At 45.1% G+C, this 14,263-nt stretch overlaps 2 protein-coding genes across 2 annotated transcripts in view; one reads left to right on the forward strand and one right to left on the reverse strand.

Moving 5' to 3' along the window:
- Positions 1-126: 126 nt before the first annotated feature.
- Positions 127-2,351, forward strand: ndufa5 (NADH:ubiquinone oxidoreductase subunit A5). The gene is made up of 5 exons (XM_027007501.3): positions 127-301; positions 1,025-1,069; positions 1,216-1,332; positions 1,650-1,715; positions 2,133-2,351. Exons 1-5 carry the CDS (start codon positions 281-283, stop codon positions 2,232-2,234), a joined length of 351 nt encoding a protein of 116 aa, XP_026863302.2. The 5' UTR covers positions 127-280; the 3' UTR covers positions 2,235-2,351.
- Positions 2,352-2,836: 485 nt separating this feature from the next.
- The window catches only part of ptprz1b (protein tyrosine phosphatase receptor type Z1b), a 35,848-nt gene continuing 24,421 nt past the window's right edge, over positions 2,837-14,263 (reverse strand). The window contains exons 11-30 of the mRNA XM_081723772.1: positions 14,192-14,244; positions 13,466-14,090; positions 11,599-11,743; positions 11,283-11,374; positions 11,104-11,189; positions 10,564-10,584; positions 10,255-10,351; positions 9,227-9,309; positions 8,877-9,011; positions 8,228-8,362; positions 7,906-8,069; positions 7,613-7,748; positions 6,550-6,696; positions 6,374-6,467; positions 6,050-6,123; positions 5,830-5,958; positions 5,599-5,742; positions 4,653-4,795; positions 4,249-4,384; positions 2,837-3,972 (exon numbers count right to left, since the gene is read on the reverse strand). Of these exons, the coding sequence (XP_081579898.1) occupies positions 3,829-3,972; positions 4,249-4,384; positions 4,653-4,795; positions 5,599-5,742; positions 5,830-5,958; positions 6,050-6,123; positions 6,374-6,467; positions 6,550-6,696; positions 7,613-7,748; positions 7,906-8,069; positions 8,228-8,362; positions 8,877-9,011; positions 9,227-9,309; positions 10,255-10,351; positions 10,564-10,584; positions 11,104-11,189; positions 11,283-11,374; positions 11,599-11,743; positions 13,466-14,090; positions 14,192-14,244 (2,783 nt within the window). The 3' untranslated portion in view covers positions 2,837-3,828. The remainder of the gene's footprint in view (positions 3,973-4,248; positions 4,385-4,652; positions 4,796-5,598; positions 5,743-5,829; positions 5,959-6,049; positions 6,124-6,373; positions 6,468-6,549; positions 6,697-7,612; positions 7,749-7,905; positions 8,070-8,227; positions 8,363-8,876; positions 9,012-9,226; positions 9,310-10,254; positions 10,352-10,563; positions 10,585-11,103; positions 11,190-11,282; positions 11,375-11,598; positions 11,744-13,465; positions 14,091-14,191; positions 14,245-14,263) is intronic.

Genomic DNA, 14,263 nt, shown 5'->3' on the forward strand with positions numbered 1-14,263 from the left:
GGTTTATTTACCATTTGAATAGAACACAGTAATATTGCAAAATGTGTTTCGCGAAATTTGATTACACCAACAGAGACTCCGAAAACTTCACTGTAGGTCCAGCATGTTGACGTTTCAGCCCGTTTACTGAATCTTTTCTGGAGCAAACAGGCGACCGGGATAAAGTGAAGAGCGACGTGGTGACGTAACAGCGCAGACACGTGAGCGACCACGCGGGGGCAGTGTGGGGCGGGGTGACGTCATAGGCCTGCGACGGAAGAGTCCCACCATTATAGTAGACATGGCTGGAGTGGTGAAGAAGGTAAGTGTGGAGGTCGTTCATGTTTTCACGGGTTTATTATCACTACGCCACAGATGGTGCCTTTCAGAAACGTTTACCTCTTTGCCGAATTATTATTAGGTTCGCGTAGAGGACGGGATTGATCAGTCAGCTAGATAACCTAGCTAGCCTAGCTAATTAAGGCTAATTATGGAGCAGTCGCGTCTGGGTGAACTGGTATATGAATTAAGCAGCTAGATATATGAATTAAGCAGATAGATATAGGAATTAAGCTGATAGATATAGGAATGTAACATAGCTGTTTGTTTTCTGAAGAAGAGCCTGTTTAGGATGCAAACAGGAGCTCTGTCCTCGGGCTCCGTGCTTGGGTCTGCAGTGCGTTAGGTGCTAGGCCACTAATAACGTTATACAGTAGATATCAGCAGTAACAATACAGTAGATATCAACGTTCAGCAGCGTTTGTGAGTATTTATGGCTACTGTAAATTAATAGAAACGGGTTGTACTTGCAAGATTGAAAGTCCTGGTCTTTGGAATGTAGAGAGTTAATCCCACCGATAAAAGCATTTAATCATGTACAAGAAAATTAGCCAATTAACTAACAGTTTAATCTTCTGGTTTACTAGATGTTAATACTCTTTGGTTGAATAACAGTAATAATCTTGACTGATATAGGTTCGCTTTGATTTCATATTGTTTCATATCTGTTGTGTGATTCATTCCCATGAATTGGCCTTCCTTTCAGACCACAGGCTTGGTGGGTCTTGCCGTTTCACAGAGCCCACATGAGGTAACTGATACATCACCAACAACAGGCGCTAAAACGACTCCATCCCTTCACCCAATGGCATGTGGAAATCCGTGTGAAGAGACTGTGTCCAGTACAAGTGAGAGTTGAACTGCATTGTTGTTGTTTTTTCTTTTTCCTTCCTGTAGCGTCTTAGGATGCTGTACACCAAGATTTTGGGGTCCTTGCAGATGGTGCCCCAGGATGCAGCGTACAGGAAGTACACCGAGCAGCTGATCACAGAGAAGTTCAACCACGTCAAAGCCGTAAGAAACACAGCCTCTCGCTGGCACGTGGATGTGTGTGTGTTGGTTACCAAATACATTTGTTCTTCATTTGCTTTCATTTGATTGGTTCATGCACTGTTAGCAAATCCAGTCATTGTATGAAATGTCTTGTGAATCTGGACCAAACTTTAGAGGGGCTGTTATTGAGTCTGGCATGAGCCTTAGAGAATGTTTGCGTAACGGCAGAACCTGTGCAGCCTGTCAGTTATGCATGAGCCGTGTTGTGAAGGTGCTGTAATGTTAGTGAACACCATGGCAGTGGCCTGAGGTTTCTAATTTTAAAATGTCCTGTGAAGGAACCTGATGTGCAGAAGCTGGAAGAGAAAATCAACTGTGGTCAGATTGAGGAGGTCATTGCGCAAGTAAGTAGAAGTCACGATGACCAAAAAACAATTCGTGTTAACTTTCACACTGAAAAACTCAGCGTTTTACCAAGATCAGATGAAGCATTAGCCTGCAGTAGCCACTCGGACATCAGTTAAAGGTGTAAAGACTCATTGAGTTTTATCATGAACGATCCCAGTAGTTTAAAGGTTAATAATCAGTCATTTGTAGACGTATTTCTTCCCTTCTGTGAAGTCTGCTATAGTTGGCGCCTGCTGATGGAATTGCCATAGTTTCGAATGTTTGTTTTTCGTTTCAGTGTTGTGTTGAGCTGTGGGTGTAATTTAAAAAATAAATGTATAGACATCATGTTGCACTAGCGCGTTTACATGGAGGTCTTCTGTCATCGGTGCGGGTCTTTAGTGTGCTGGTTATGCCTGAATTGTTTTATGTAGGCGGAGTCAGAGCTGTCCTTGTCCAGGAAGATGGTGGAGTGGAAACCATGGGAACCGCTGGTTGAAGAAGCCCCAGCTAACCAGTGGAAGTGGCCAATCTGAAGAGTGGACCTGATCTGTAATGCGCACCAGATCATGTATGCTGTCTTTTTGGGGGAGTTTTGCTGATGTAAATTTTATTTATGTTAAAAAATGAAGAATAAATCTTGTATATACAAATGGCTTTTGAGGATGTCTGATAATGGTACAACTGTCCACGTTTTCCTCTTTGTGTGGGTGTAAGTATTTTAGACCCAATGTTAAGTTAAAACGTGCAGTTTGACAGCTACAAACAGAGTTAGTAATGCAAAAATACTAACACCTCCAGTGCCAGTCTCCAAACAGGCATTAAAGTTCTCTGCTGGTGTCAGTAATGTTGATGACCGTTCTGATGGTGTAGTTTTATCTCTGGCAGTGTTGTGAAATAGGATCTTTTGCCACTAGGAGACCAATCATTCGCAGATGTGTAGTTAATCCAGATGGACAAGACAAAGTACAACACTGCATGATGACGATAAAAAAGTTTGGGATTTTATACTTTAGAGTTAGCGTATGTACAGTTAAAAATCTTTGCATTTATAATTTTGTCTCAGTACAATCATCACATTACACAGTTATGTAACTTTTACATAAAATCAACTACAAGCAGAAATGAAACCATCAAACAAAGAAGAGGTTTGCTCTATTTTACGTAAAGGGAAAATAGAATGTTAATGGATTATTTCTACATATCTGTTTTGTCTATCCCTTAACAATGGTCTAAGTCTCGTTCAAGAACGTATAGTTCTCTCAAGGAACTAAATTACTGTGTAGATTTTAAAAAGTTATGTAGATATGAAATACATATTCCACATGACAATGAGCAGTTTATGGGTGGGTGGTCTTCCTTCATGTTCCTTCATGGTTTACTGAATGAAACAAAATGACCCTAAACGAAGTTCATGGACAGCAATAGGAACAGAAACAGACCTACAAGTACCGAGTACTGAGACTCATGGTTGCTTTACATCTGCAGGAAGTAAATGCTAAGAACTGACAGACTTGTCTCAGTGCTTTAAAAAAAAAACAGGACTGTCAGTTACTTTAAACATAAATTATAAAGCTGTTAAATGATGACTTTAAAATAAAAGTACTAAAACAGAAAATGTATCCCAACAGCTGGGGTTTGGTCTGTTGATGTGGTCAGTGATCAGTCGTACATTCTAGAGAGGTCTTTGTGTAACAGTATGTCAGCTACGCTTGCTTAGAGAAACGTTTTTCAAATCTAGAGCTTCCTCAGAAAATGGATACAGAATTGGATTTTAAACACTTCACCAATTACGTATAAATATTACCTTTTAACAAGCTAAACTAAAAAAAAAGAAGACATCAATATCAATAGAGCAGTCAACTTTTCAAAAGAGTAAAAATTTTGGCATTAGTTCCAACAATAACATATCAAAGCACTGTAAATTATAAGTTATACAGAAAGGCACAATTTAAGATCGAATCACACTCTGCCCTCAAGCGGCCCATGCTGGAGACTTTAGGAAGGTGTGAATGCAGAAGCCATCACTCTTGATGTAAACAATGGCAATTTACAGCATTACAAGTGTTACCCTCCAGACGTGGGCATTACGTAGTCACATAAAAAGCTCCAAACATGGGCATTATATGGTCACATAAGGGACTCCAGGCTTTCTGTGATTTTGGCTGAGCCGCCTGAGATGGTGCCGTTGTTCTCTGTGGAGCGAAGAACCTTCTCATCCTCCCTGGTGCTTACCAAGCTCAGTATAGCTGTGTAAAGGAACCGGAACTGCTCCTGAAAACACAAATTCATTTCAGTCTATTGCTAACGCTAACACTGGGTTAGATGGTGAAAGTGAGCTAATACTAACACAGCTAGATGGAGAAAGCAATTTAGCACTAATGAGTAGATGGTGAAAGGTATTGTGCTAGTAACTCATTTTGATCTTAGCAAAACAGAATAACAGCTAAAGTGCTGCAGTGGCCTCTGTCTTCCTCTTAGCTCTGTCACTGTCCACGAATGTCTTTGATGCATGAAGTTAGACGGATATCAGGGTGTCGGTTCTCTTACAATATCACCGAAGACTCCGGGCCTCAGTAGGTTGGTCATCCTCGCGGTCTGATAGACGTCTATACTGTTCTCCTCCTCAAGCTGGTTAACCAGGGTGATCAGGGAACACAGGATCCCAGCACTGGATCCTCCATACCTGCATGTCCATACAACAAATACCAAGATCTGGATGAATTACAAGAAATGACAGGTTCAGTTCCAGTGAGTCCAGTTTAGATCTGGCTGATATTATATAACTAGTTCTTATTTTGGAGTAGACCGGCTCACGAGGTGGTGTATTAGTTCTGTGATTAAAGCCATGCAAAGTACATAGCTTGACTAGGTTTAGTTAAAAAAGAATGCTAAGATAAATGTGCATGCACAATAGTTCTCATCAGGACACTGGCAGTAAGGAGACCCGTTACCTGTCGTGAACTATGATGGTTCCCTCTCGGTGGTCACTCTCTTCTCTGATGATGTGGACCAGCTCGAAGGTTTTGCTGACGGGGCTGTCTGGGTTTAGCCAATGAGGAGCCTGGAAGCAGCGTACCTCCAGCATGTGGTCGTCCTGTCACACAGGAGAGTTGCACGATATAAATGCCAGCTGTTTTGCATTCTTTTTTGCTTCCAGTGTAATTTACTGGTAAACCAGCAAGCAGAATTGGTACGCTTATAGACAGTATAGCCTCTTGTCCACCAAGGAGCCAAATGGTTCTGAAGACAGACAGTAACCATTCCGATCACAACTCCACATGTAGACAGTTTGGCACAGAAGACTTACAGACTGTGTTCATTGCCACAGACAAAGGTAGGCCTCTTCTTATCTTCGCTAGTGTTTGTCATAATATCCTGTGATGTTTTACACTACACAGGATATTACACATAAACACTAAAAATAGTCAAATGACTTTAAATTATCAATCTCATCAGACTACTGTCACATGATTACATTTATCTGACACTTTTATCCAAAGTGACTTACAATTATGACTGAGTACAACTTGAGCACATGAGGGTTAAGGGTCTTGCTCAGGTGCCCAACAGTGGCAACTTGGCAGTGTTGGGATTTGAACAAGCAACCTGCCAATTACAAGGCAAGCAACTTAACCACTGATCTAGCACTGTGCTACCACTGAGGTCCCACATGATTATGACGTGAACCCGTCATTGCTATAAATACTTCCTGGCCCTGATTTTCAGCACAGTGGTTGTGCAAAAAGAAACCGTAACCAGACTCAGAAATCCGCAATGGCCCAGACTTGGCCTGGACACAGCCCAGACACAGTCATAGATACAGCTCAGACGTAGCTCAGACATAGCCTTAGTAACCGTTTAGCCGTACAGTGGAAAAGTTGCTTCTGTTTTCCTTACTTTTAAGGCCTCCAAAATGAAGTCATGCACCACCAGTGGCTCATCATAAGACAGACACACTCGATCCTCCCCTCGGAACGTCACCGTAAAGTTCTCATAGGTGATGGGCTGTTCTTTGTTGGGCCAGTACACACAGTCCCCCTCCTTAAAACCACAGATAAGGCAGTTCTGTTAATCTAATACTGTCAGGCAGTATAAATGTGCTTGCTTATGCATAGAACATGACCCCACCTGGGTCTGTGGGTCTGGCAGAGCGATGACGATCTGAGTGTTGTGGTCCCACACCATCTTCCAGAAGTCTTGCACAGTGTTGAGCAAAGGGCTCTGAGTAATGATGAATTCACAGCTTTGAGAGTAGCCCTGGGAAACAAAACCCCACACGCATGAAGACCTGGTTCTTGAGCTCTAGACGCTCAACTATGCTGCAACACGCATCTCGAATGGTTCTCACCATGATGTATGAGGCGTTGATGTAGTCTGAAGAGTCTCCTACCGTACTGGGCAGGTGCACTCTGGACCGCTCCACTAGACAGACACAGATCAGTAAAACCCATGTTGCACTGTTCACGGCCAACGTTCGTAAAGCATGTTAGTGTAGCAGGGTTCATCTTCAGTGCTCCAGAGATGTCTTTTCAATACCAGTCGAAATACTGTCGAAATCACTGCAGTGTCTGTCTATGTGGTTGAGAGCCACTTTACCATGCATGCAGTCTCAGTGTGATGAATGCTAACAGGTGTGTGACATAACATGACGTGATTACCCAGCAGCACTCACCAGGCAGCAGAGCAGAACTCCTGTTCTTTGGTATGTTGCTGTCCTTCAGAGCGGTTGCGTAGTCACTCTGTTTCACACAGTTCTGACTGACTAGCTACAAAAAAACAAACAAAGTTTAACCTGGTTAACCTTCGTTGTGACCGTAAAGGACTGATGGTTGAGTGAGCTCGCCATACCTCGAACTGTTTCTCCAAACAAGTCTTGCCGGTTGGTCCAGGGGTCAGAAGGTCGGAAACGTAGGCATGAATGTGGCTGGATGACACCTGTGTCTCTTTATTCTTAATGGCCTCTACTAGGACATCGTGGATAAAAATGTATTGTTCCTGCACACAAAAAGGAATAGTGAGTGTTAAATCAGGAATGGGTTTCTGACTGGTTTCCTTCATTATTGATAGAATTCAATAGTTATGATAAGCCAGGTTGTTTGCCAGTGCTAAGATTACCACTGCATTTCTGTTTCTAGCCCTGGGTATACTGGCACTGACAGTCCTAGCCCTGGGTATACTAGCACTGACAGTCCTAGCCCTGTGTATACTGGCACTAACAGTCCTAGCCCTGTGTATACTAGCACTAACAGTTCTAACCCTGGGTATACTAGCACTGGCAATCCTTCTAGCCTTGGGTATACTGGCACTGACAAACCTAGCCCTGGGTATACTGGCACTAAGAGTCCTAGCCCTGGGTATACTAGCACTGACAGTCCTTCTAGCCCTGGGTATACTGGCACTGACAGTCCTTCTATTCCTGGATATACTGGCACTGATGTTCCTAGCCCTGGGTATACTGGCACTAACAGTTTTTTGGCCTTGTGGTTAAGGAACAACAATGGAGTCCATATTCAAATGGCACATCCTGAGTTACTGCTAAACAAGTATTTAGCCTTCATGCACACAGATTAACAAAGCAGCAGACATGGAATATGTACAGCCAGATCAATAAAAACTGTGTGCTAGTCAGTATCTTATGGACTGCCCTGGTATCTGTTCCTTTGGTATTGTTTAAAATCGGATCCATTTGGTAAGGTTCAATTCAGTTAAAATGTATTTCTATGGTACTTTTTACAACAGGTGTTGCGACAAAGCAGCTCTGCAGACATCAGCTTCCCAGAGAATCCATGCCCCTAATGGTCAAGCCAAGGTGACAGTGGCATGGAAAACCCCTCTAAGGGCTAAGGTGTTGCTATGGTAACGGTTTGATATAATGTAGTTCAGTACTGCAGTATGAGGAGAAGCCGGTTACCTCTGTCTGCACCAGGTAGTTCCTCTGGGTTCGAATGTGCTTGAGAAAGCCCATGATGTTCACTGTTCCTTCAGCCTTCATCTGTTTGAGCATGCTGTCTATGACAATATAGGTTCCTGTCCGTCCTACACCAGCACTAAACACACCAACACATACACACTCAGGTTAGCAGCACACACATATAACTGGGAGTTATTTGACCAGTGTCCCTGCAGCACAATAACAACGGTGATGCATGATACAATCCCTGGTTGGAGCTGCAAGCCCAGTTCAGTCTCTCTCCATCACCTTACCTGCAGTGCACCACCACGGGGCCTGAGTCAGGAGTCCGAGCCTGGGACGACTTCTGGATGAAGGACAATACTGGCAGTGTGTACTCTGGGACACCCATGTCTGGCCACTGAGTGTAATGGTACTGAACCACTGTCCTCTCCAGACTGCGCATCTTCTGAGAGCTCTGCACATGGAAACACAGAACTTTAGAAGATGAACTCAGACTCTACTCTTCATAACACTGCTTATTTTGAAGTGTTCTCTCTGAGACTTTTGGGAATTGGGCCATGTGTTGTGTCGGTGTCTTCTAGGATGTTGACTGTTATTGTGATGATTTCAGACCTTTTTCATGTTGATGTTTCTCAAGGTGAAGGTCCTCCTGGTAAAGTAGGCCAAGGTTTTTATACTTTTCAGTGTGACCAGGAAGCTTCCATACTCTTCCTGGTTCTCCACAGGCCAGTACTGGTCACATTTCCTCTGTGGACCAGAGTCATCGAGCACACACCACGTCACCATAGTCACCCAACACACACCACATCACCATAGTTACCCAACAAACCACATCACCATAGTCGCCCAACACACCTTACATCACCATAGTCACCCAGCATACACCACATCACCATAATCACACAACACACCACGTCACCATAATTACTCAGCACGCACCACATCACCATAGTCACCCAACACACACCACGTCACCATAGTTAACCAGCACACACCATGTCTTACAGTAGCTTTATAATTTACTGATGATCGGTTTGCATATTCACCAAGGTGCATTTTAAATGTATGAAAGTTACTAAACAAATAACGCTCACTGTGGAGCACTCAGACTGGCTACTGGAGTTTATCTGCAGAGTCCCAGCCTGTGGTTACAGCTGTAATATAATACACTTCACCTGCCTCTCAGAGTCATGTGGACATGCTCCATGACACACATAAACCACCCCTATCAGTGAGACTGACCCAGTTCCCTCACACTCACCCGGCCTTTCTCCACTAGGTTGGTGATCATAACGATGATGCCAACGTTTTGCTCCCACACCATCCTCCAGAAGTCCTCCAGGCTTGCCTTCACCGGACCCTGGGCTGCTATGTACGCCTTCGGGTGTTTGTAGCCCTAGTGCAATACATTGTCATAGTTATGTTCCATGGTAACCAGTGTACACTGTCAATCATGTATCTATTGGTGACATAAGAGAGCTCTTGTGAGGGTAACTACATCTATAGTGCAGGCATTGTTTTACTGTGTCAGGATCACCACAAAGCTCTGAACTGTTTTTAAGAACAAACTACAGTGATTACTCTGCATATACATTTGCTTAAAATACTTACGTCCACGTAATTGGCATTTATGTAGTCTCCGGTATTTCCATCTTTCTCTAGATCATGGGAAAGCTTAACTCGACTATGATCATCTGGGGGAAAAAAGAAAGATATTACGCATGTGTGTGTGTGTGTGTGTGTGTGTGTGTGTGTACAGTGCAGTCCAAATGTAAATGGGATCCTTTGTCTTCCTACAGTAGGAGACTGTAATAAATGGGTAATTGGTTCCTTTGTTCCTTAACAAACTTTATAACTGCATCATTACACGATGGTCTAGAACTGATTCTAGCTGCAGCATTTACATCTCAAGATGAAGAGCAGCGATATGTCAGTATAGTAAAGCAGGCCATGAGGAGTTTGGAGAATGTGAGTAAACTGAGCCGAAATGTGTCAAGGTCGACCATAAGGAGAAGAATACATCAGTACCACCTCAGAGGGCTTACAGTATGCAAACTATGCAAACCACCAGTCAGCATCAAGAACAGAACGGATACAGCAAACTAGAGTTATAAGACAAACCAATTTAGACCATCTTAACCCTCACTGAGCATCCGGTCCTTTACAAACTTTACTGAAGACTGAAAACAAAACCAAACAAAAAAACAAGCAGGAAGTGAAAATTCCTCCAGTTCAACTAGTTAGACAGTAATCTCCTGGGAACAACCAGAACCCTAACCCTAACCCTAACCCTAAATCTAATCCTAATCCTAAATCTAACCCTAACCCTAATCCTAATCCTAACCCTAATACTAAATCTAACCCTAACCCTAATATTAAACCTAACCCTAACCCTAACCCATCTACTTGGGATTTGCATGCCAGTACAGATCTCTGGTTCCTATATAGTAATTACAGCCAATGTAGATATAAAAGTCTTTTAATTCAATCTTAAATTCTGAATTTATGCCAAATCTAATGTATTGGAATACGATGCCAAACAACAAAAGTCATGTGACTGCTGAAATTAGCAGCATACAATAGGTGTGTGTGTGTGTGTGTGGGGGGGGGGGGTGTAAGAAGACAGAAAGTGCTCTTACAGGCCAGGATGTTGATGTATCTGTTCTTGTTTTTGTTGTCGGGGTGGGTTGAACTGTCCGTTGTAATGCCCACGTCCACGATGCAGGACTGAATCTCCTGTAAATCATCAATGGTCCCTGTCACTCAAAGCCCGTAAGGTTTGGTCCAGTGTTAAGGCTGTCATAGTGTTAAAGCTACACACTCTGTACACAGCACTCACGCAGCAAGCCCAGGGTGCTACTCTCAGTACGGATAGTCAGGCCAGATGAGCGAGAACCATGACAAGGCATTTAAAGAGGCAAGAAAATTCACAGGCAGACCTGTCTTACCTCGTACGACTCTTTCAAGATCTAATGGGGGATAACAATGCAGAAAAAAACACAACAGTGAAAGTCCAGGACAAACAGGGCAGACGCAGGGCAGATGCAGAAGGCCTACTGATACTGGCTCAGACTAGCTCAGAGCAGATCATACTGCATTAGACTGGCTAAGACTGGCTCAGACCAGATCAGACTGCATTAGACTGGATCAGACTGGCTCAGATTGGCTCAGACCAAATCAAAGCACATTAGACTGGCTCAGACTGGCTCAGACCAGATCAGACTATCTCATACTGGCTTAGACCAGATCAGACTGGCTCAGACGGGCTCAGACTGGCCTAATTAGCGTGAACAGTCATGCAGACAGTGCCGCTAAAGTCATCACAGTACTAAAATGGAGCTCCTTACACAGAGCATACTAATGTGCCACATGCCCAGTTGCAGTGCCACGTCACACGCAATAGTGTCATCATTCCTGCATTTTGCAGTTCTTCCTAACACACTTAACAATGATTTGATTTAAGTAACATTTTGAAACAGATAAATTACCTCAAACTCCTTGGAGAAGGTGTTGCTGGAGTGGAGGTCTACAACATGCCTCACAAAGTCTTTCACTGGAAGGGAGCCGTGTTCCTCTAAAAAACCCGGCGTGATCAGTGATCATGTGTGTATTGCTCTGTGTATGTGTATGTGTGTGTGTGTGTGTGTGTGTGTGTGTGTGTGTTTACCTGTAGCAAGTAGCAGAGGTGTTGATGGAGCTCTTATGACTTTGGGAGATACATTGTCCTCCACATAAAAATGTGCTGCCTGAAAGCACCTTCTACACACACACACACACACACACACACACACACACACACACACACAGATAAACACACACACACACACACACACACACACACAGATAAACACACACACACACACAGATAAACACACACACAATGCAGACAAAATATTCAGTCCCAGTTTTATCCCCAGTCCCATGTGTCATCGTTTTCTATTTAAGTTAAATTGTGTGTGTCCATGAGTATGTGTTGCCAGTACCTCCAATAGATGAGAATTCCCACCAGTACCAGCAGACAGATGGCAGTAAGGGTGGACACCACAGCCAGTGGTACCACTGTCTTCTGTTCCCTCTCCACACCTCCTACCATTCCCACCCGGGACTGGGGACTGCTGTTACTCGCCTCTGTCCAGGGAAAGACACGTTACACAGTCAGCCATTCAGCAAGCACCGCGTTCCCTTACAGCTCTACACTAGGTCTGCTCAAGCTCTCGGGTGTGTGCCTTTGTCTCCATATTCTCCCTGTTTGTGTCTTTAATAAAGACTAGGAACGTGTTTGAGTCTTTGATTTTTTCAGTATTTCCACACAGCTAGACTGCTCGGTTAGATTTAGTCTAACAAAGGTCCACAAATTTCCATCTATACAAAAATGCGCTATTGAACTATTTTGGCATGTGTCTGGAGCAACGTGACGAATATGAGAATCTGTGATGAAGCCGTCGGGACTCGCCCAGGTGGCCCAGGTGATCAGAGGGCGGGACAGGGAGACTGTGGAAGCTGGCATGATTTTTACCTGGACTCTGCTCTCCTGCGGCCTCTGGGTTCGAGGAGTCAGAGGTCAGTAGGTGTGTGGGTTTGGCAGCGTTGTGGTGAATCTCTGAGCCTCCCCACCCAGAACCACTGCCCCCCTCAGACAGCCCCGCGCTCCACCCTAGAAGCTCTGCACTCCCTGGCCGTGGGGCGCCCTGGTCCGCCTCCACCTTCCTCTCTAAGTAAAAAGCGGAAGGCAGCCCCTCGCTGTCCCCGCTGCTGTCCCCGCTGCTGTCTCTCTCGCTGCTGTCTCTCTCGCTGGTGTCTCTCTCGCTGGTGTCCAGCTCTGTGATCACGCCAGGGGGCATGTCTCTGAGGCCTGGCCCCCACCACGTTCTGTCCCAGTGCCTCTCTAACTGCTCCAGGAAGATGGCAGAGGACCCTGAGCCGCTGCCCTGCTCGTCCACAGACAGCGGGGGAGTGGAACCCTCTTCTGAGGAGACAGGGGGTACTGTGGAGCGGTAGGGAGCCGTAGACGCCAGGCGAGTGGCGGGCGCGGGCGCTGAAACACATGGCTCGGCAGGATTAAGGTTTGTCTTCTGAACACAATGGCCTGGATCAGAGCAGAACCGCAAGCCAAGCAGCCAGTGACTCTATCACCCTTAGAAGCTCACTGAAACTAGGTGTTAAATAAAACAACCACCAGGGGGTGCCCTCAGCCCAGCAACACGCTAGCCAAAGAGCCAAACGTGTGACTCAGTGTGTATACATAGGAGCAACAGGAAGAGCATGGTAGAGAAGGAGAGAGAACAGTAAAGACATATGCCACCATTTTGGAAGCAGGAGTTAGTCATTCAGATAACTTCAAGGAGAGAACCCGATTCCACCAGAAACACGGCAAAAGACGACGACGTGGAAGAAACAGAAGACAGGTGGTGGTTTCTGTCTTTACCTACCAGCTCCACCAGCATCTTCAGCTGAGTAAACTAACAAGCAAAGCAACCAGCATGGTCACCCTGTGATGTTCTCAACCAATATGGTGACCCTCTGATGTGCTCAACCAGCATGGTCACCTTGTGATGTATGTTCTCAACCAGTGTGGTGACCCTCTGATGTTCCCCTGCATCAATTTGTGAGCAGCAAGGACAATAGCAAAGCAATAGAGCCACCCTTTATGCAAATTAATCTAATCTAATCTTCTGAACTAAAAATGCAGAGCACCATCGCCATTTGGAAGCCAGGAGGCGGAGCAGCTCAACGTTCCCCAACAAACCCCCGTGAAACAACAACATTTAATTGGAGTGCTGAATCTGTTGTGATTGATTTTTTTGGAATTATGTTGGGGTTTGTTCGGGAATACTGCACTTGTCTGTTTACCGTTAAACAGTGGCTGAGTGGTTTGGTGGATGGTCTCCTCTGATGTTGATGCCGTGGTCTGCAGGTTGCTGATGCTGTGTTGAATGCCATGGGTGGTGTTGAGAGCTGGAGTTGAGGAGGTGGTGCTCGTGCGTCGCCCAGCTCCAGAGGGACTGGAGGTGGAGGAGGCAGGCATTGCAGACAGATTGCTTGTTGTCTTCTGCTTTGGGACTGTGGTTGTGATCTCGTTCCGAACATGGATGAGAGTTAAGACCCTGTGGAGCTTGCTGTCTGAGGTGGGCGTGGCTTCCATAGTGCTCACGTTCAGGAAGTTCTCATAGCGGCTGTCAGTCGTGAGGATGCCGTCCTGTGAAGTGGCCTCGGCCTCCTCCGGCACAAGGCGGTTGATTGATTGCTTGGTGTGGCTTCCTGCCATCCTCTGATCAGGTGACCAGGATGATGAAGTCTCCTCTGTGAGCCTCAGCTGTACGGGCGCAGTGGTCGCCTTTTTAGCTTGAACCAGAAAGCCTGGAGATTCGGTCACCATGGTGACATGTACGGAGCTCTTTACAGAGGAGGAGAACCCTGGAGAACCCTGGGGCTTCTTTGGCGTCCTGACCTTAATGGTCGGGGATGGGAAAGTCTCCTGAAAGGACATCAAGTGTTTAGTCTCGTCATGCATAAAAAACTTATTCATGAAGACGCCAAATCCAGTCCGCGTGAGGCACACCTAGTGAGCGATTTTACCTCAATGTATTCTTCCGATTCTGTTGAGTCAGGGTCAGGATCAGGGTCATTTTCTGTAGAGGGAAAGAAAAA

The sequence above is a fragment of the Electrophorus electricus genome, chromosome 11 (genome assembly GCF_041902795.1).
Source record: "Electrophorus electricus isolate QZ-2024a chromosome 11, ASM4190279v1, whole genome shotgun sequence".
Lineage (NCBI taxonomy): Eukaryota > Metazoa > Chordata > Actinopteri > Gymnotiformes > Gymnotidae > Electrophorus > Electrophorus electricus.